Genomic DNA, 20,306 nt, shown 5'->3' on the forward strand with positions numbered 1-20,306 from the left:
TTAAATTACAGTTTCTCAACAATTATAAGTCATCCTCTCTCCCAAGGGATTATTCTGCCTCAAGCAGTTCCATCCATTAAAATCCTAAACCTCCCATGGGCAAACTGTTAGGCACCTCACTACCATGAAGCCTACAGCAGGGATGGCGGAATATGGCTTGAGGGCCATATTCCTTGTAGGCAGCCTTCCAGAGGCCACATGCCAACTGTGAACAGGGCCAGAGGCAAAGTCAGCAGAGCAACAGATGTGACTCCTACCATTGTAGAGTACGCTCCATTACAGCTGTACACAAGTATAAAGGTTTTTACATACACACACCTCTTCATCCAGTCAAGCAAGGTTCATTTGCTTGGTACAAAGACACACTTCATCCAGGCTTAAAAGCACTGTAGGAAAGCATGGAGCAAGACCAGTGAGCAGGTGCGATCTGGGGAAAGTTTTGAGGACTGAATAAAGATTCCCATATTTTGCTCCCAGATCTGGTGTTCTCTGCCTCTGCTGAACAGAAGTCAGAGGACAGCCCTTTGTTTGTAAGACTGTCCAGCCCAAGTCAAGTTTAAAGACAAAGAACCATGTGAGGATAGAGTACAAGGCTTAGAAGTTGCCCGTCAACAGTTATCACCTAGAGAGCTGACTAAGCAATCACATAGATCAACCGGTCACAGTCTTCTCTTGTTTTCGTGACATGTAAGTGGCTTTTCATAGTATGTAGTTTAGTGCCCCACTTAAACGGACACATCAACACCCGCCCCCCAAAAAATTCTAAGTCTGAATGTGCTAATAGCACATAATGCTATGTCAGCTTATGGTTGCAGTAGTTCATGGTCACTAAATCACCTCCTGCTAGCTGACATTAAAATCCTGATTAGACTTAATAGCTCGTCCAAGCCAGCAGAAAGGTAGTATTCATGACTTTTTAAAAGAAAACATTTCTGTTTAACTTTGGGAACATTGCATTGGCAGCTTGCCACTGCACAGTATATCGAAGAAAAGAAAATAGAAATGTAATGTAATTTAACATATCTATAGTTATAGGATTCCAACCAATCGTAACTTCCAAGCCAGATACATTAAAAGGGAGGTATCTATTTAACTTTACAGGGCAACTTTTGCATATACATGAGAACCAAATTGTTCCCCAGGAGTCCAAGAAACCTTTTGCAGTAAGATATTCCAACAAGTTTCTTCTAAATTCATTTATCCTCGCATCTTCACCCCATTCACAATAGCACATATGTCAGTTGGCCCTTCACACTGAAAATTTAGCCCAGAGTTGTAAGAATATTTGTAGCAGAAGTAGCAGTTTATTGTGAAGTCTTTGCAATATGAAACAGATGCTAGCACAATGTAACGCACACATCTATAATAAGAAATTAACATAAAAAGGAGGGGAGAGGGAGAAGCAAGGTTTAGACCAGGCATGGCCAAACGTGGCCCTCCAGATGTTTTGGGACTACAACTCTCATCATTCCTAGCTAACAGGACCAGTGGTCAGGGATGATGGGAACTGTAGTCCCAAAACATCTGGAGGGCCGAGTTTGGCCATGCCTGGTTTAGACAGTCTGTTCCATCACTCCTACAGTTTGGTTCATTCTTGTCCACAAACTGAAACCAGGACATTTTGCCACTGAGGCAAAACAGAAAATGCCACCTCGCCAACTCCTCCCCCACCCCCGATGACAAATCCTCCCCACCCCGCAGCCCCACTGACCACCTTTGCCACTCCCCCCGCAATGATGACCATGAGAAAAAAGGGAGAAAAAGGAGACCAAAAATGAGACCTATGGAGGGGAGGAAGAGGGGGAAAGGCAAAGGGGGTGGGGGGTGCTCTCCTCATGGGCCCGGATATGCCATCCATCCCAACTGTCCCATATCTGCTGTCCTGAGGCATCTGCCTCACTAAGCCTCAGTGATATGCCAGAAACTGAAACAAGAAACTGGATAATTTTTTTAAATAACAAGTTTATCTACATAATTTTCACAAATATAACATGTGAAACCGTGGCTAGCCTACTATTCTAGCAAAAAAAAAAAAAAAGGTGGTGGTGGGGAATGGGATAGGCTAGTAGTTCCCCTCTAGCAGCTCAGTAAATGAAGCACAGAATGTTTGTGAATATTCTTATCCTCACACCAGCTCAGGTAAGTGCCAGCCTATGCTGACTTCAGGTACTTTGTTTTTCCCCTCAAGTTCCTGTGACACTTTTGATGGTGACATAACTGCAATTTTATCAGTAAATGTACTGTGCTTTAATTTGTCATCTCCCTCATCACTATGGCCCAAAATATCACCCATACTGAGACTCTGAGTTTGGAAACAAATTCTAAAAAAAAAAATTTAAAACTCAGAAAAGCAAATGGTGACAATTGCTTTTATGGAAAGGCAGGTCCTGTGCATTGCGAAAAGCTATCAGCAATCCAAAAAAGTGGATGTAGAATATATGTTCCCTCTTTCCAAGCACTCGATCACTGGGAAAGGAAAACGTCCATATGCTGTGCAAGTTCCAATATGAATGTGGCATATAGACCCACCTTGCAAATAAATTACTACCCCACAATTCTCCTCTAAGCCTGGCTATCCCTACGTGTTAATTGTGCTAGTTACTTCTGACAATCAGTAGTCCAAGGGGAGAAAAGAACCGGCTGACTGTGATTGCTCAGAATCAGGTCTAATTCACCACAGGCAACCAAACAAATAGCTAATTACAAGCTATTTAAGCATGACTAAGAGGTGTTTCCACTCATGCACAGCACCGTTATTATCTGGAGCAGGCATAGGCAAACTCTGGCCCTCCCGATGTTTTGGGACTACAACTCCCACCATCCCTAGCTAACAGAACCAGTGGTCAGGGATAATGGGAATTGTAGTTCCAAAACATCGGGAGGGCCAGAGTTTGCCTATGCCTGATCTGGAGGTTATATGTTATTTAGATTTCTTTCCTGCTCTCCTGTAGGAAGCTCTGGAGGACAACCATTATACATTTCTCTTATTTTAGCTTCAACATAGGGCATTAAGGGTGCTAGTGCATTGCCCATTCCATGAAGCACAAGGATTTCCACCTGGCTGCCCCCTGTCCAAAACAAAAAAAAAACCCTCACAGCACTGTATACACTGCATAACCACCCTGATTTTCAAATGCGTAGCAAGTCGGTAGGCGAAGAAGAAAGGAATACCATATGGCGAACAGGGTAGATAGAACCACTTAAGTCATGCAGACCTGGAGAAGACACCTGAAGCGGCACAAGGAAGGCTGGAAGTAGGCCAGGGACAAGCACCCAACTGAGTGGTACAGCTGCCATGAATGTGCATGTGGATAACCACTCACTGGGTGTCTTTTTCTTTTCAATCCTCAGGAAGAGGCAGCCAGAATTCTCGCCCACCAGCCAGTGTCCGTCGGCCCATGTGCAGCTTTGAAAAACCCCAAACTGCAGTGAATGTGTAAGAGAAGCTGCATGACAAACAGTGGTGTTTGTTGTTATATATTTTTAATTTTTATTTTTTACCCATTGCTTTCTCTTTCTCATGACTTTTCTCATTCCGGATAATGGGACAAATGTGGTGCATGCCATTAATGATGGAACAGTTGCTTATGTGTCCCATTTTTCACACTGCCTTGACTCTTGCTTGCCCATATATTCTTCAAAGGACACTGTGGAATAATTTTTGAAAGAAACTCTTTTCCTGCCCCGCCCCCCCATGGTTGTCACTTCCAGCATCTGCTGATCAAATTGCAAAACGAGAACAAAAATACGTATTTTCTTGTTTGTTTTATCTTAACCCCCGTCCTTCAGCCAACACTGTTTCCCCCTGTTCAGAGTTTTGCATGGAGCTGAAACGACCCTGCCTACTTTCAATGACAGCTTTATATTTTCTCTAGCGGCTGCTGCAGCTTTGCTGTGCCTGATCCTTCTTGACAGCCTGGGTTGATGAACTTCGGCTGCAGGTTTTCACAAAACACTGGTTTGGTGGAGTGTGCAAAACACAGAGCTTCATGCTGACGACCATTTGTGGGATCTCTAGCTGGCCATACGTGAATTTTGAAATGCAAACACTCAAGCAATGAGATAGAAGATTTTAATTATTACTTTTGAAAGTAACAATTAAACCCAATTGATTCTTCCCTTTCTCGTCATATTAACATGTGTCTACAGATTAGTAGGTGCTAAGTCACAGATTTGGGGCTGATGAGAACTGGTTAATAAGCAGAATTATGTTAGGAAAAGGAGAAGAAAACAGTCGTTATAGAAGAGGTATGTTTTCCAACATGATGCTTGTGGTAGAAAGTGGGAGACAATTAGTTTTATCAAAGTTCAAATCAAGCTGATAATGAGAACAGCAGTATTCTGGTTGGGAAATTTAACACAGAGAAGGTAGTGACAGACAAAAGTAGCAAGAACATGAACCAAGTGGAAATAATAATATGACAGAAGCCGTGAAACAGCTGTTAGCCAAGAAAAGGAGACTTCACAGATATAATGGTCATTTCAGTGTTTTAACAGAGTTGCCAGGGATGTGGGTGGCACTGTGGTCTAAACCACTGAGCCTGGGGCTTGCTGATCAGAAGGTCAGTGGTTCGAATCCCCGCGACGGTGTGAGCTCTCGTTGTTCGGTCCCAGCTCCTGCCAACCTAGCAGTTCAAAAGCACGTCAAAGTGCAAGTAGATAAATAGGTACCACTCCAGCAGGAAGGTAAACGGCATTTCCGTGCGCTGCTTTGGTTCACCAGAAGCGGCTTAGTCATGCTGGCCACATGACCCGGAAGCTGTCTGCGGACAAACGCCAGCTCCCTCAGCCAGTAAGGCAAGATGAGCGCTGCAACCCCAGAATCGTTCGCGACTGGACTTAACTGTCAGGGGTCCTTTACTTTAACAGAGTTGCCACTGAAACCCAAAGCAAATCTTCAAAGCAAATGTTGACTTTCCTACTCAGACAAAATACTCAAGGAAGGAAACAACCAAAAACCCAACAAAATGATAAAATACTCTTTGCATAGAGGATGTGCATCCCGACCTAGGAGCTATGGAGAAACACGCATGCTATTGACTGACAAGCTGTACAGTGGTGCCCCGCTAGACGAAAATAATTCATTCTACGAGTTTTTTCGCAGAGCGAATTTTTCGTCTAGCGAAGTGGCAATGGAGCGCGGAGGTTTTCGCGCAAAAAAAAAAATTCGTCTTGCGAAGCAGCCCCATTGACTTTTTCGTCTTGCGGGGCAGCTTCCGCTAGATGAATGCCGTTCGTCTAGCGAGTTTTTCGTCTAGCGCGGCATTCGTCTAGCGGGGCACCACTGTATTGTTGGCAAACTCAGCATCTCACCAGCACCAAATTCATGCTGGGCGGTCCAGGTTTTGTGAGAAACCTCTTCATGCAGTTGACAAAGATCAAACCTCTGGAGTTACCCCCAAATTTAACCCACAGCAACATTCTGATGTAACTTCTTAGGAGAAACCTCCTTAAGTTTAGACTCAACACATTCCAGCAGTGGCAGGGAACCTGTGGCCCGCCAACTATTAATAGACCACAAGTCCCATCTCTCACAAATAACCATGGTGATGGGAGTTGGGAGTCCACCACCACCAGGAAGACCACAGGTTCTCCACCTCTGCTTTAAAGGTAAAGGGACCCCTGACTGTTAAGTCCAGTCATGGACGACTTTGGGGTTGCGGTGCTCATCTTGCTTTATTGGCCGAGGGAGCTTCCAGGTCATGTGGCCAGCATGACTAAGCCGTTTCTGGCAAACCAGAGCAGTGCATGGAAACACCGTTTACCTTCCCACCGAAGCAGTACCTACTTGCACTTTGACGTGCTTTTGAACTGCTAGGTGGGCAGGAGCAGGGACCAAGCAACAGGAAGCTTACCAAGGCCTGTGAAATTTAGGCTGCAATCCTAACCTGATAGTAAGCCTCCTTGAATTCAATAGGACTTACGTCTGAGTAGACATGGTTGGGATTGCACTGTTAATCTCTGAATCAGACTGAAAGTCTAACAAACTCTTGTATGCAGTTTTTAAAAACAAATGTTTGGTATGCAGCTATTTCTGATATATTTTATTAATATTTATTAAATTTCTATACCACCCTTTGTTTGGGGATCACAGGAAGGTTTACAATATAAAAATTAAATAGCAACCGATGAAACAACCACCATCACCACCCCAGCCCACACTCCACACACAGTTTAAAAACTGTAAATTGTTTAATTAGCCAAAGGCCTGGGAGAAGAGGAATTTTTTTTCCTGGCACCTGAAGATATGTAACAAAGACATAGTATGAATGAAGCAGGATTTGCAATATTTACTGGCAGCTCTCAGATTTTCAGCATATCATAAAATGTCAGTTATAGTGACTGAAACACCATCTAGAACCATCTAACTAACTGCAGCACAAACCTTTATCTATGTAGAGTGCAAATCCAGAAGATCTTGCTTATGAGTAAGGTGAATTAAAACATGATTTGCTAGGAAATAGGTCCTGATGAATTGCATGTAAGGACAGCTAAATTGGACCTTTCCTTAACAGAAAAACATCCCTGCCATAATATCAAAAGTCCATTAGCATTTCCTATTTCAAAGCATGGTTCTGTTGTAAGCAGACTAAATTCATCAAAGCATCCTTATTAAAATGGAAAATAAAAGTGTGTTAGTTCTGTGTATATCATGCAGGTAGGTTTTCTGTTTGTGTTTATATGTATTAATCAGTATAACTATTCAAAAATGTTTTATAGTGTAGTGTGTATTGTCTTCCATTCTATACAAATATAGTATTACAGAACTTAGTCACACAAGTCCAAAATGACTCCCAGGCTGCGCACCTGGTCCTTCAGGGGCACAGTAACTCCATTCAGGACCTAGGGAGTCCCCCACACCTGCCCGCTCCCTGTCCCCCCCCCAACAATACTTCTGTCTTGTCAGGATTCAGCCTTAATCTGTTAGCCGCCATCCATCCTCCAACCACCTCGAGACACTCACACAGGACATTCACCGCCTTCACTGGTTCTGATTTAAAAGAGAGGTAGAGCTGGGTATCATCCGCATACTGATGAACACCCAGCCCAAACCCCCTGATGATCTCTCCCAGAGGTTTCATATAGATGTTAAAAAGCATGGGGGAGAGGATGGAACCCTGAGGCACCCCACAAGTGAGGGCCCAGGGGTCTGAACACTCGTCCCCCACCACCACTTTCTGGGCACAGTCCAGGAGGAAGGAGTGGAAACACTGTATAACAGTGTCCCCAGCTCCTCTAGATGGTCCAGAAGGATGTCATGGTCAAAGGTATCAAAGGCCACTGAGAAATCCAGCAGAACGAGGAAACGAGGAGTGTGAGGAAATTAACCAGGAACTTTCTTTATGCAGCAAAGAATGCATTTTATCACAGAGTTCCAATCATCCCCCTTCCTAGTTCTTCTTTAACTCTCCCCAATCCCTTCCTAAATGGAAAAGCTCTTCATATTTTAGAGACTCATTGCCTGAGAGCAAAATCCTGCCTCACCTCCTTGCTGAGACACAACAGATTGCCTGTGCCACAAATCTCCTTAGCATCCATACCTTTAGGACTCCCTATGCTTAAAGTTTTGTGTGTCCCTTGCTTTAAATGGATGTGGTATTGAATCTCACTGTTTACAGTGCCTTTGTACCCAATGGTCTCAATCTTCTGGATGTTGCCATATTATTAGCACACCCTTGTTTCTAAAATATTTGGGTTTTCCCAGGGCAACTGGTTGTTCCTGCGGCTTACCTTGCATACTCCCTCACACTTCTTGAATCTTTTTATGTACTAACTTACTTACTTACTTACACACACACACACTATTGTATAGTCATAGGTATCAAATATGTCTGTATTTGTATTTTATTACATTTTTTTGTCTTAGTGATTACTGAGCCTGAATTTGTACCGTGGAACCTGTGTGTTTGTTCTAAACGTAATTGGGGGAGAGGGACCGCTTCAAGCTTCTGTGTCTCTAATCGGCAAGATGAATGAATGAATCAGTTTATTATGGTCACGGACATATACAGCGATAGAGAAAATGGGCAAGATGGGATAGATGAGTGACAACATGTCTGATAGATAGAATTCCAGTCATCACATAGTTTGAGCCAATTTTGCCTTGCTGTTTTTTATCAATTCCCATATCTATTCAAGTGATACAAATGTGGGCCAAATGCACTTTGTAGATTTTGCAGACTTATGCTGGATGGATGTACTAAGGCTACATTTAAATAATAATGCTTTTGATTTGCTATTTGTGCTAGCACATGATAACCAAGTCACTGGAAGCCTCCATCCCAATAGCCACCATTGAAAAAGCTCTTCTCTATGTAAATAGGCTGCTAAGGGTTCGTCTGAGTTCACTCTAAGGATGCTTCCAGACAGGAGTTTATAGTGGGTAATTAGTGCTGCTCATGCACACAATTCTTTTTTGCAGTGCCCACACAATATCCTTGTCAACAAAATGTCAGCCCGTACTTTTTAAAAATTTAGCCCAGATTTCCCATTTCCATGGAAAATCTGATTCATAAAAATAAACCTTAGTGATCTGCAGTCACTTACCAGCACATTAATTTAGTCTTGGTCCATGGTTTGTCACACATTGTGACATTTTGGTGGATGGATTCTAATGCCGCACTCTTCCAGCCATTCTGTTTTCAGTGGGACAAATGATACAAGTGTGCCTATTTCCAGCAATTGTCACATGCCGAGGGCACACCTGAATTTCAGCAAACCAGTTGCTATGAGTTTTTCTCAAAAGATCTCCTAAAAATACACATGGCAATTACCTCAGAGGTTATGTTCACAGTACATACATCTGTATTTTTAATTACCATCAACAAAACCAATACAGTGATCTTGTGCAAGATCCCATATCACTCTTGTACTAGGCTTAGATAAACATCACTCATAAGCAAGTCGTCAGTATTTTTTAAAAAAGTGGAAATGGATATTGCTCACACCCATCCCTCAAATCACAAGTTCCCATTTTGCATGTTGTGGCTGGTAATATTTCCTCTTGCACTCATGAGCACTTCCTTTGGTTGTTGTTGTTGTTGTTGTTTTTTTAAAAAAAAGTTGCGAACACACACAGAGAGGGAGAATACCACTGCACTTGCCCAACAACAGCATTGGAGGGCTGGAAATGAGTGATTGAGGGGAATGAGATGGGAAGCCCTCCAGGTACATTTCCTCAATCTTCACCCACTTGTGTGGACAGCAAGCAGCAATGAATATCCATGACTGAAAAAACAGGGATGTGTGGAAGTTAATGTGCTTTGAACAACCTACTTGCAATATCAGGCCCCTGTTTGGAAGCACCCCAAGATGGCTGGTATTAAGTCTGCTGGAAATTTCAACAAAAGCCCTTTAAGTAGAGATCTCTCCCAGTCTGTGTCTGTATTGGAATGGTTTCTAATACGTTTTTGTTGTTTTTTCATTTGTGTGTTTGCCGCCTCCAGCTCCTTTGGGAGGAAGGGTGGGAGCTAGGTTTAATAAATAAAATGAATGGGGCTTAAGTACCACTAGGCTGTTAGTGAGGATAAGAAGAAAGTAGTTTAGTATATTGTTTATTTGCAAAAAAAAGTCTATAACCACTAATGTTAAGGGTGGGGAGACCATGCTAGTGAACAGCTGTAAATCAAACACTGTAATTACATGCATAAAACAAGTACAAAAAAAAATCACAAATAAGTACATTAGCTTAATACATCAACATAGCTGGCTCACCCCCTCATGGGAAGCCTGGGTGAAAACATGAGTTTTAAGTAGGGCACCTAAATTCCAAATCACGCCTGGCATTGATTTAGGAGTACATTCCAAAGGCTAGTAACACCACACTGTAGGCCATAGTGGATATCAGTAACGTACAGCACCTCTAAGAATGCCTTTCCTGAGGATCAAAGTGACCAAGCAGTTAAGGTGTTATTGGGGATAACCTGGTTCCAAATTCTTCAAGTTTTTCTACTTTTCAGAATGGAGGTATTCCCTTAAAAACTGCCATCATGAGTCACAATTGAGGTGAAACTATTTCGATGTCTTAAAGACACAATTAAATCTCCCAACGGTAATTACAAACTGTATAATGGAAAATGGTAACTGTCCAAAACAGCTAAAAGCATCATTTAAATAAAGGAGAAATCAACTTTTTACTACAGGTTCCAGTTCCGACAAAACAGATTTATTCAAAACATCAATACGCATTTCCTTCCATGGGACATGGAATCCTTTGTCTGGAGCAATGTTGAAATCTCTTCCTTTGGTGTTTTCTAAAAAAAAATTGTATGAGAAGCATTGGTCAAATTTAATTTGGATATAAGATTTTTACCATTTCAAGGGAATAAGCTTGATCATGAACCTCAATATAGTACGGTACTTATTATGAGTGGACCAAACACTGATAATTATTTTTAAAGCGTGATGGAATAAGTTGGGATTCTGTATACTAGAATTGCCTGAGAAATGTGGCAGAGAAAAAAGCATAATACAAGCTTAGATGGGACCCAGAAATGTAAAGTGTATGGCACGTGGGAATATAACATTAAATATTTTAATTCTACTGCCATAGATTTAGACATGAGTTCTAATGATTATGGATTGCATCTTCCTAAACTTTCAGGTAAAATGAATCTAACATTGATAGTGGTTCCCTATCCCTGCAGAGAACTTTGAAACCAAAATAACTGAAGTCATCCGAGTTGCCTGACCAGGGGGCACATTTGGAATTTTGAGAAAGTGCCTTTGTTGCAAGTCACAAAATTGCTGTCATAGGGGTGTGGCATAACACAAAATGGCTGCCACATCTAAAACAGCTGAGATACTGGGCCACAAAATGGTACAGGCATACTCCCTCATCAATTCATAGTGGGGGGAAGTACCTACAATGTCCACCATACCAGCTCAAACAGAGGTGCCCTTTGCACCTCCTCTTCAATGTTCAGAATGAAAGAGATCCGTCTTGGCATACAATCCGTGGTGGAGCTGCATGCTCTAGCACCAGGAGTGGAGAACAGGTGGCGTGGCTGGCATGCGTCCTGGGGGGCGTGGTGCTCGTCCCGGGGGGTGCACGGCATGTTCCTGGGGGTGGCTGTGATGGCACCCTGCCAGGGATGGCATCCAGGACGGACAGCTCCCCCCCCCCGCTCCCCTTTGTCTGCCACTGCATACAATAAGTTGTGGGAATGTTTAAGCAGGTGTGCTCAATGTAGGAGAATTTGAGCAAATAGTCTCTTGTATATTGTGGATCTTTGAGGTTCTATTTACTGAGTGACACAGAAGGCACATTGGCACCTATGGGCGCCTCATTTGTGACCTCTGTTCTACAACATGTTGCCCCCACAACAAGGAATAATTAGGTTTCCCTTTTTTAAAAAAGCAGCAAGTGTTAGATTTAAAAGTCTTTGCTGTTTCTCAGTATAGTATTTCCATGTAATTGCTTCTGAGTGGAGGCAATATTACAAAACAGAACAGAACTAAGGACAGTTTTGCTATTGTTGCCTCTGTTTTCCTGAAGCAAACGCAAACCAACCACCTTTGCTTTCTTCATAGTTCCAACGGCAAGTCTGTGTCCTGGTCTGAACCAGGTGGGAGAGGTGTTCCCAAGGGACAACATATGTGGCACAGACTCTCAGTGCATGTGAAGAGCAAAGAGCCAGGATGCAATCAGACCGCAGTGATCAAGCCCTTGACTAAAAGCTATCCAGGCCAAGGCAAGAGCCTGACTTTTTCAGACATCAGCAGTAAGACTCTGTACAATGTGGTGGAGGAAGAGGAGAGCGAGCCAGTGCGCTTCGGCCAACTCAATAGTCCTTCCATGGTTGTGCATCGGCGAGTCATGGCAACACCTCCCCTGCAGGCAACAGCAGAGGAAACCCACCTGTTCTTGTCTGAGCAGAGTCCCCAAATCCTACCACCTCCACCACCACAGAGATCCGTTATGGAGCAGCTGCAAGGTGTGGTCAACAAATTTGCCACTGGCATCCCGGACTTCAACTCTGTGATCCCCGCACCTGGTGCCGGGAACGGAGTGAGGCCTATCTATCACCCTCCATTATTGCAGCAGCAGGTGTTGCCACTCCAAATGGGTACATTCAGCAAAGAGATAGTTTCGTCCCCAGCTGAAGAAGAGGGGCAGGAGGAGGAGGAAGAGGAAGAAGAAGAAGAAAATGAAAAGTTTAAGCTTATCCAAGGGTATGTATATGAGCGGCCGGGGAACCTAGAGGAGGATGAGGAAGAGGAAGAGGAGCGGGCAACCAGCAAACTGACTCTAGAAGACTCACCAGCACTGACGCCTCCATCTCCTTTTCGAGATTCGGTGGCCTCAGGCAGTTCTGTGCCCAGCTCACCGGTATCAGAATCAGTGCTTTGCACACCTCCCATTGCAACCTATGCCTCTGTTGTTCTGAGGGATTATAAGCAAACTTCATCAACCCTGTAGAACGGAGGCTGTGCTGATGAAAGCAAGTGGCCCACGTCCCCTTGGTCAGCTTTGGTTTGATGGGGAAAAGCAGCACAAGCTATGTGAGGGCAAGAGAAGGCAAACCAACATGGTGTTGTGTATAGGAGGGGGCAGCAGCAACAACAACGAGCAAATGTATATCCTGCACTAAATCTATTAGAGGGCTTCAATTCTTTACTTGTTGTGTGTGTGCGCGTGTGTGCGTGTTTTAAAGGGAAAGTCTTGTATTGTTTTCAAAGTATTGTATTCTGAGAAGACAGTAGGCATTTTGACAAAGCACAAATCCCATCTACAACTTCTATAGCAAAAACAAAATTCAAAGGGGTAATAATAAGTACAGGACACGTTTCACACACACTGTCACACACTCTCTTGGCAACACTTGAACAGGACTCTGCATAACACAAACCACAGAGGACACCTTAGCACATCTCACCGCTGGACATCTTCACTGAATGCAACAACTTTCCCTTGGAAAGGAAGGAATAAAAGACTTCTCTGCAGACGGCACACCTGGGTATATCTTTTCTTATGCTTTCTTAAGTGGGTGACTTGGAAATAACAAGTTGTCATGTGAAGTTTGTGTCAGAGAAGCAAAAATAGCATGTGAGCATATAGTTTATCAGGAATGTTTAGAACCTCTGATTTAGTATTCCCCCCGCCTCTTGTGCTGATTTTAAAAAGAGCCAGAATAAACACAGCGAAGACACAAAAGGGCTGCTGATGAGAACCAAGGCAGAAATTCCTGTAGTGTTGAGCCTTTGCCCTTTTTCTAGATGATTGCAAGCCAGGTGGCTAAACTGTTAACACTACATTTCCTGTAGCAAAACAATATTTACCAACTCAACTTTCATGATCTGATGCATCTGCCATGTGGTTGCATTGTTTGTTTGTGTTACTATGGAAACAACTACATATGAAATAATTATATATTTTGAGCAACAGTTACTACTTTAAAGCAAAAAGCAATTCTTAACCATTGCTCATTAGATTCATGGTAGAGGCAAGAGAATGAGTGTAAGTTGTGTCTTTGTGTGTGTGTGTGTGTGTGTGTGTGTGTGTGTGTGTGTGTAACTGTATAGAACATGTGCTGTATAACATCTAATAACTGCCACTGGATGATTGTCCTACAAATATATTATCGATATTTTTATGTTTCAATCATGTTTTATATTGCATTGTTTAAAAATATACTATAGATCTTTGAAGGTTTGTAAGCTGTGCTGAAACATTTTTAATAAGCTAAGCCTTCCCTTATAATAGGGTGCTTGATTTTGCTGATATTTTTGCCATGTGAAATTATGCTGTTGAAAATAACCAGTGCTCCAATAATTTATTTTATGTATTTTAAACAAATGTATTTAATAAAGGATGCATCTCTTTTAGAAATCTTGCACACAACAGAATTTAAAAAACTGTAAAGGCAAATTTGGAAAAAGTATTTAGACCATTTCTCATTATGGATAACTGAAAGACCATACCTGTGGCAAAGAAATTTCTATGGTGCTTGAATCTGACTACCATTGTTATTCTTCCTCTCATGCTGTTCCCCACCCCCACCCCCCAGTTTCTGGATTTTGTGTAGGTTTCTTTTCTAATAATCGAAATCATTGTCAATTATTATCATGCTGTTTTAACAACCTTTTTTCTATTACGTTTCTTTTCATATAAGGGATTGAAGGAAATGCAAAACCGAATTGAATTTGGAGAATGTGTAACTGAAAAGCATTGTATGCAATGGCAGCTTTGATTTAGCTAAAAATGCTTTGGCACGGACAAGTGAAAGCATCCAGTTTTTAAATGATCCTACCAGTTGCAGCCCTCTGCACCATATCCCATTCTGTTGCTGATGGTTCCTCTACTCCTAAAACCAGCATTTCAGGCTGGGCTTAAATGGGCAGTGGGGACTAGAAACAAGCAAATATCTCCAGGGTGTATGGATGCATTCCACTAAGACACAGATACCCACAGAGTTGTATCCAAAAATACACAAGTGTAAGGATGCTTGTGCAAAGGGACTTTACTGCTCTCTCTTCCTGACATCAGCCCCAAGAGCTGCTGACCTGAGATCAGGCAAAGCTCCAGAACAGCACAGGATGTGACCCAGATCTTACAGTGGGTAAACATGGGAAAATCTATCAATTTCATTTTATTTCAGTATCTATGGTCCCCCCCCCCCGATCTTAAATTCAATCCTTCACATTTACACATCAGTTTGTGGTTTTTTTAAGTCATCGTGAAAGTTTGGAATATACATTTTTATATGCAATTTTGCCTAATGTGAATATTGCAAGGATTTTTTTTCAACATTTGTACATCACAAATTTTATGCACACTTTCCCATAATTTATGCATTTTTGTATGTTTGGTTGGAGAACTGCCTCACAAAATTTGGAGGAATGTAAATTTCAAAGAATATGGGAATAGCAGAATTTGCCCTTGATTCAGGTAAGTAGCCCTGTTGGTCTGACACAGACAAAATAAATAAATTAAAATTTAAAAAGTGTCCAGTAGCACCTTAGAGACCAACTAAGTTAGTTCTGGGTATAAGCTTTCATGTGCATGTTCTGAAGAAGTATGCATGCACACGAAAGCTTATACCCAGAACTAACTTAGTTGGTCTCTGAGGTGCTATTGGACATTTTTTTTAATTTTTATTTATTAGCATTTGCCCTGTGTATTGTTTCAGAAAATGTGGATTATGCAGGTCTGCTGAACTTAACTTCTCCCCATCCCTAGCATTAAAAGAGGACATTGTTGCATGTGCATTTATATTGTCCTTTCTGGTTTTCAGTTAACTTCTTATGCCTTCAGTGATGTCATCATGCAGCCAAATTTGGTTGACCATACTTAGCATTGTGATGCAATTCCATCGACTATTTAATCCCTGATTGGCTTCGATTTCCCTGCCATGTCATGGTTTAAATTCTCTGCGGCCACCCCCATTGGTGCTGATTGGTCACTGGGGCCCGCCCCTTGAGCAGGGCCCCACACAGTGCCGATGGCATGGACAAGCAGTGGCGGGGAGGGTGCCAGTCTCTGTCCCTGGGCCAGATCAATGCAACACCACCCACCCAATAAGTTGAGCAGAGCTTCAGTCACCCCCCCCCCCCGGCCTATGTAATCCAGAAGGAAGAAGCAGTAGCTGGAGAACAGGAAATTGCATGGAAATAATAGCAGCAAGCTAGCATGTTGGCACTGAACATGACTGGATGGTGATGGTAAATGTTTACGTAGTCTAAAGGGGTATTTGTGGAAATATTTTACACCATCAAAATCACTATTTTTGCCTGGAAAAGGCGAATATTAGGGCAGCCCAGAAGTGCACTCAGCCATTGTAATCAGAGGGTTTGATCCACACTTAATTATTGAAATCAATGGAATTTAAATTTTAAAAAATTCCTTCCAATAGCACCTTAGAGACCAACTAAGTTTGTTATTGGTATGAGCTTTCGTGTGCATGCACACAAAAGCTCATACCAATAACAAACTTAATTGGTCTCTAAGGTGCTACTGGAAGGATTTTTTTTTATTTTGTTTCGACTATGGCAGACCAACACGGCTACCTACCTGTAAATGGAATTTAAGTAAGACTAAATTAATTAGTAGTCCATCAGGTTGGAAAGGCTGCTCTAAAGTATCATGAAACTCAGCAAGTTAGAACAAGGCTAGGACACTTTGCTTCTGCTCATGCGAAGTGCCTCTGCCCAATTTTTGCCAAATCTCTTTTCTTCCTTGTAACCCCCCTAATCTCATTGCAATACAGTAGCCTGTCTTCTTGAGGCTGTAGATTTGACAGAAAAGGCTGCAGCTTTCTTATTAGAGGCAGTGAGTTGACAGAAAGTACTCCTGGCTACTGCTGCAATCTGGATGTCCAACGCTACCATAAGCCTACAAACCTGAGATTGACTTCACTCTTCCAGGGCAAATGCTCCACAGACAGTAGGCTACAATGAAAAAAAAATATAAAGCACAATAAAGCCACATAGTAAATTACTAAAAACAGTAGCAAAACAGAAGGGATAACTGGACAACCAAACATTCATAGGACCCACTAAGACTTTGAAGTGAGGGAGACAAGCAAAGTTATCATTTCACAGCACGCAGCGAAAAGTGTGCTTATTTATTTATAAGATTTCTTAGCTGCCTTTCCGCATCAGGCCCACTGGCAGGTTACAACAACAAAATATAAAACAGCAAAAACCACTGCAATTATAAAGCATGTAAAATGAGTCCAAATGAAACAGAACAATATAAATTCAGCAAAAAAGCAGGGTCCAAAAAAATTAAATACCTTAACTGACAAAGGCCAGGGTAAAGAGACATGTAGCAAAAGCTAAAGATATAAAGATAAGGTCTTTATACTATTTGGCAAATTTAGCAATCCCCACCTTAGTGAAATCATGCATGTTACACATGCAGTTAACAAGTTCATAATATTTTTCTCCTGCCATGTAAATATCACTGTAGACAAGTGTAGAATGACTTTTTTTTTTTAACTGGCCTGACTCCTCAGTTGGATATTACTTCAACACAGGTGACGAGACAGCATTCTTCATTGCACCTGAGACGGCAGAATACTTTAGTGGGGCAGGACTGTCCATGTAACATACACAGCAAATGGCTTGGGGGCTTAGAAGAATCTGCCAGAATCTAGCCTCTGCTGCTTGAGGTTGTCATCTCACCTTGCCTAATGGCAGGGCCGGTCCTACTCTACCACTGAAGAAACACTGTTTGAACAAAACCTTACAATAAGCCCTCTCTAGTTACCAAGAAGGCAACATTTGAAATGGGATAATTCACTGTTATGACTGATACAAAATCAGTACCGCAGTGAGAATAGCTTTCATATTCAACAATAAAATGTGAAGAGGAAGCACATCATCTATCTGCACCTATTTTTGTGCCTATTTGATGGTGGCAACGTGTACTCTGATCTAGCCAATCTCAACATAATAAGTAATCGTTTTACGGTACATAAATATCAATGGATATCCATTTTATTGACGCTCCTTATATTAGCTCTTCGTTTGTAACTGGAAACTGGAACTGTGATATATGTCTCTAATGTTTATCCAAAGGTGAAGACCTTCACATATGTGGTTGTACAAACTTCTAAGATTTCTGTAAAAAAAGTATATTTTGGGCCTGTCATATGATTAATTAAAATTGCCTTTATAACACTGTCTAATAAGTTTTTTATATTTACTTTGAAAGAAGATGATCTTACATTTTTACTCAGTGAAGTTATCATGACTTAAGATACAAACTACATATCTGAAAAAGTAACACTCCAAGGGTTTTAATATCTGCACATAGTGTTGTTATTCTTTAATTTATAAAAATATTTATATACTGCTATTCAACAATTATACATAAAACTATACATCAAAAACCATATAAAAAGTTTAAATCAGAAATAATCTTTTGTGAGCTGATTAAAACATTACTTGATAAAGCCCCCATCCCACAGTCACTTGCAAAACTCGGCCATTTTTCTAGGCTCCTGTCCTATACAGGTGCGGTTTTTCACTAAAAGGTTGACCACAACCACATGTGTGAGGCTGAGCATGTAGTTCCTTTCCAAATGAAGGTGGGCCTACCCATCAGATTGGCCCCTGGTATGTTCTAGTGACGTTGAGGCATACCACAGCAGGTGGTGCTGTGGTCTAAACCACTGGGCCTCTTGGCCTTGCCGATTGGAAGGTCGGTGGTTCAAATCCCCGTGATGGAGTAAGCTTCCATTGCTCTGTCCCAACTCCTGCCAACCTAGCAGTTCGAAAGCACACCGCTGCAAGTAGATAAATAGGTACCGCTGTGACGGGAAGGTAAACAGTGTTCCGTTGTGCCAGAAGCGGTTTAGTCATGCTGGTCACAAGACCCGGAAAGCTGTCTGTGGACAAACACCAGCTCCCTCGGCCTGAAAGCGAGATGAGCACAGCAACCCCATAGTCACCTTTGACTGGACTTAACCGTCCAGGGGTCCTTTGCCTTACCTTTTACCACAGCACATGGGATAGAATCACAGATACAGTAGTACCTCTGGTTACGAACTTAATTCATTCCAGAGGTCCATTCTTAAGCTGAAACTGTTCTTATCCTGAGGCGTGCTTTCACTAATGGCGCCTCCCGCTGTGCGCGCGCCTCTGGCACATGATTTGCGTTCATATCCTGGGGCAAAGTTCGCAACCAGGAGCAGCTACTTCCAGGTTAGCAGAGCTCATAACCTGAAGCGTTCGTAACCAGAAGAGTTTGTAACCAGAGGTACCACTGTAAGCTGCTTGGTGAGTGAGACAGGACTCAGCTCAATGTGTAAACTGTCTCTGGAACAAACTTGCTTGCTTTAGGGAATGTCACCACACCATTTTGCACAGGATCTTGTCTACTTAAAATCTCCTCCACCTCAAAGTTGCTTCTCTGCTACAAGACCTGTATAAGGATTGCCTTTAGTGTATGGCATTCACTTTCTGTATGGGTATCTTTTCAGCCTCGTGGCCCTCACTGCTCTCTAATACATTACCTAAGAATCAACTTGAACTGCACCAATTTACACCATTTAAAACAACAAAACTCATGTTAATGCTAAGCGCAGAGGCAGAAGTATCAAAAGATAAGCATAACATTTCAGTTCTGGTTGTGCTTGCCAGACCTAAGACTTAAAAAGCGCCTACTTCAGCACCAAAATACATCTGCCTATGAACTATGGAGAGCATCACTTTCCCAAAGATGGTGATTTCTAAACCACCTTCATCTCCTGTCCCATCAATCAGTGCATATGCATGCTGTGTGAATGAATTCTGAAAAGAACAGAAGTGAGAACCAAGCTTTGAAATGTAATTCAAATCATTTATTTATTTTTTACAAAAATTGTTGGCTAGAGGAAAATGAAACATTTTAACAAAGGTCAATGGCACACAACTTAATCTTTGCTGAGTGGTAGAACCAGAAGCAACCAATCCTGCCACTCCCCTGCTGAAGCCTTGCTTACTGCGCATGTGCTGCAGCTTCCAGATTCCTGTGAAATCTCATAAGAGGTCTGTAAGATCTCGCCAGAACCTGGAAACCACAGCCACTTTTCTCCTTGCTTCTCCAGTGGCAGCAGTGGGGGTGGGGAGAGAGGGTGCCTTTCAGCCATGGGAGAAGTGAGGAGAATCGGCGGCCATGGAGAGATCTTGTGTGAGCTCTGTGAGATCCCGGAAGAGTTCCATGGGATCTCAAGGGATTTGGCGAGAAGCCGCTGCTGCTTTCCCTCCCTTCTCCACTGGTGACGCCCCTTGGGACTCTGCTGCCCGAGGTGGTTGCCTCAGTCTGCCTCACAAGTGGGCTGGCCCTGGGTAGAGCATCTGCTTCACATAAAGAAGGTCCCTGTTCAATTCTCAGGTAGAACTGGTGAAAGACTCCCAGACTGAAACTCTGGAGAGCTTCTGCCAGTCAATGAAGACAATGCTGAGCTAGATGGACTGATGGTGTGACTCAGTATAAGGCAGCTTCCTATGTCCCTAACTATTTGAGCTGAAGTCTTTGGGAGTATATCTTAACAACCTATTGGAGGGTATTTTTAAATAATTGGATCAGTAAAATGATACTTGGCAAGTACCAGCCTGCAAATTCATCAAGGAAAAGAAGCAGCCAGCCTACAGCGTGCCTTCCTTAATGAGGTATTTAACAGACACTTCTTTAAAAACAAAAAACAAAAAAAACATCCTGCTGGCAAGTGATGTATGTGATTATTACATCATCATATTCTGGAACAGAGCCCAGAGCCTTTGAGAGTCCAGCTACTTTCGCAAATGAGCTGTTAAGAGCAGATCTCTTTGGAAAGCTTGCAAACTAACTAACAGCAGTTGGTCTAATAAAAAAAAGA

At 42.3% G+C, this 20,306-nt stretch overlaps 1 protein-coding gene across 2 annotated transcripts in view; it reads left to right on the forward strand.

Annotated features, from left to right (window-relative positions):
- GRM1 (glutamate metabotropic receptor 1) overlaps nt 1-12,767 on the forward strand; it is a 162,740-nt gene extending 149,973 nt beyond the window's left edge. Inside the window, exons 9-10 of one of the 2 annotated variants that reach the window (XM_033143946.1) lie at nt 3,352-3,436; nt 11,533-11,640. In XM_033143946.1, coding sequence (XP_032999837.1) covers nt 3,352-3,412 — 61 coding nt within the window. In that variant the 3' untranslated portion in view covers nt 3,413-3,436; nt 11,533-11,640. Of the gene's footprint in view, nt 1-3,351; nt 3,437-11,532 lie in introns of both variants that reach the window. The other variant, XM_033143945.1, reaches the window with a different exon arrangement.
- Nucleotides 12,768-20,306: the final 7,539 nt, after the last annotated feature.

The sequence above is a fragment of the Lacerta agilis genome, chromosome 3, assembly GCF_009819535.1.
Source record: "Lacerta agilis isolate rLacAgi1 chromosome 3, rLacAgi1.pri, whole genome shotgun sequence".
Taxonomy (NCBI): Eukaryota; Metazoa; Chordata; class Lepidosauria; order Squamata; family Lacertidae; genus Lacerta; species Lacerta agilis.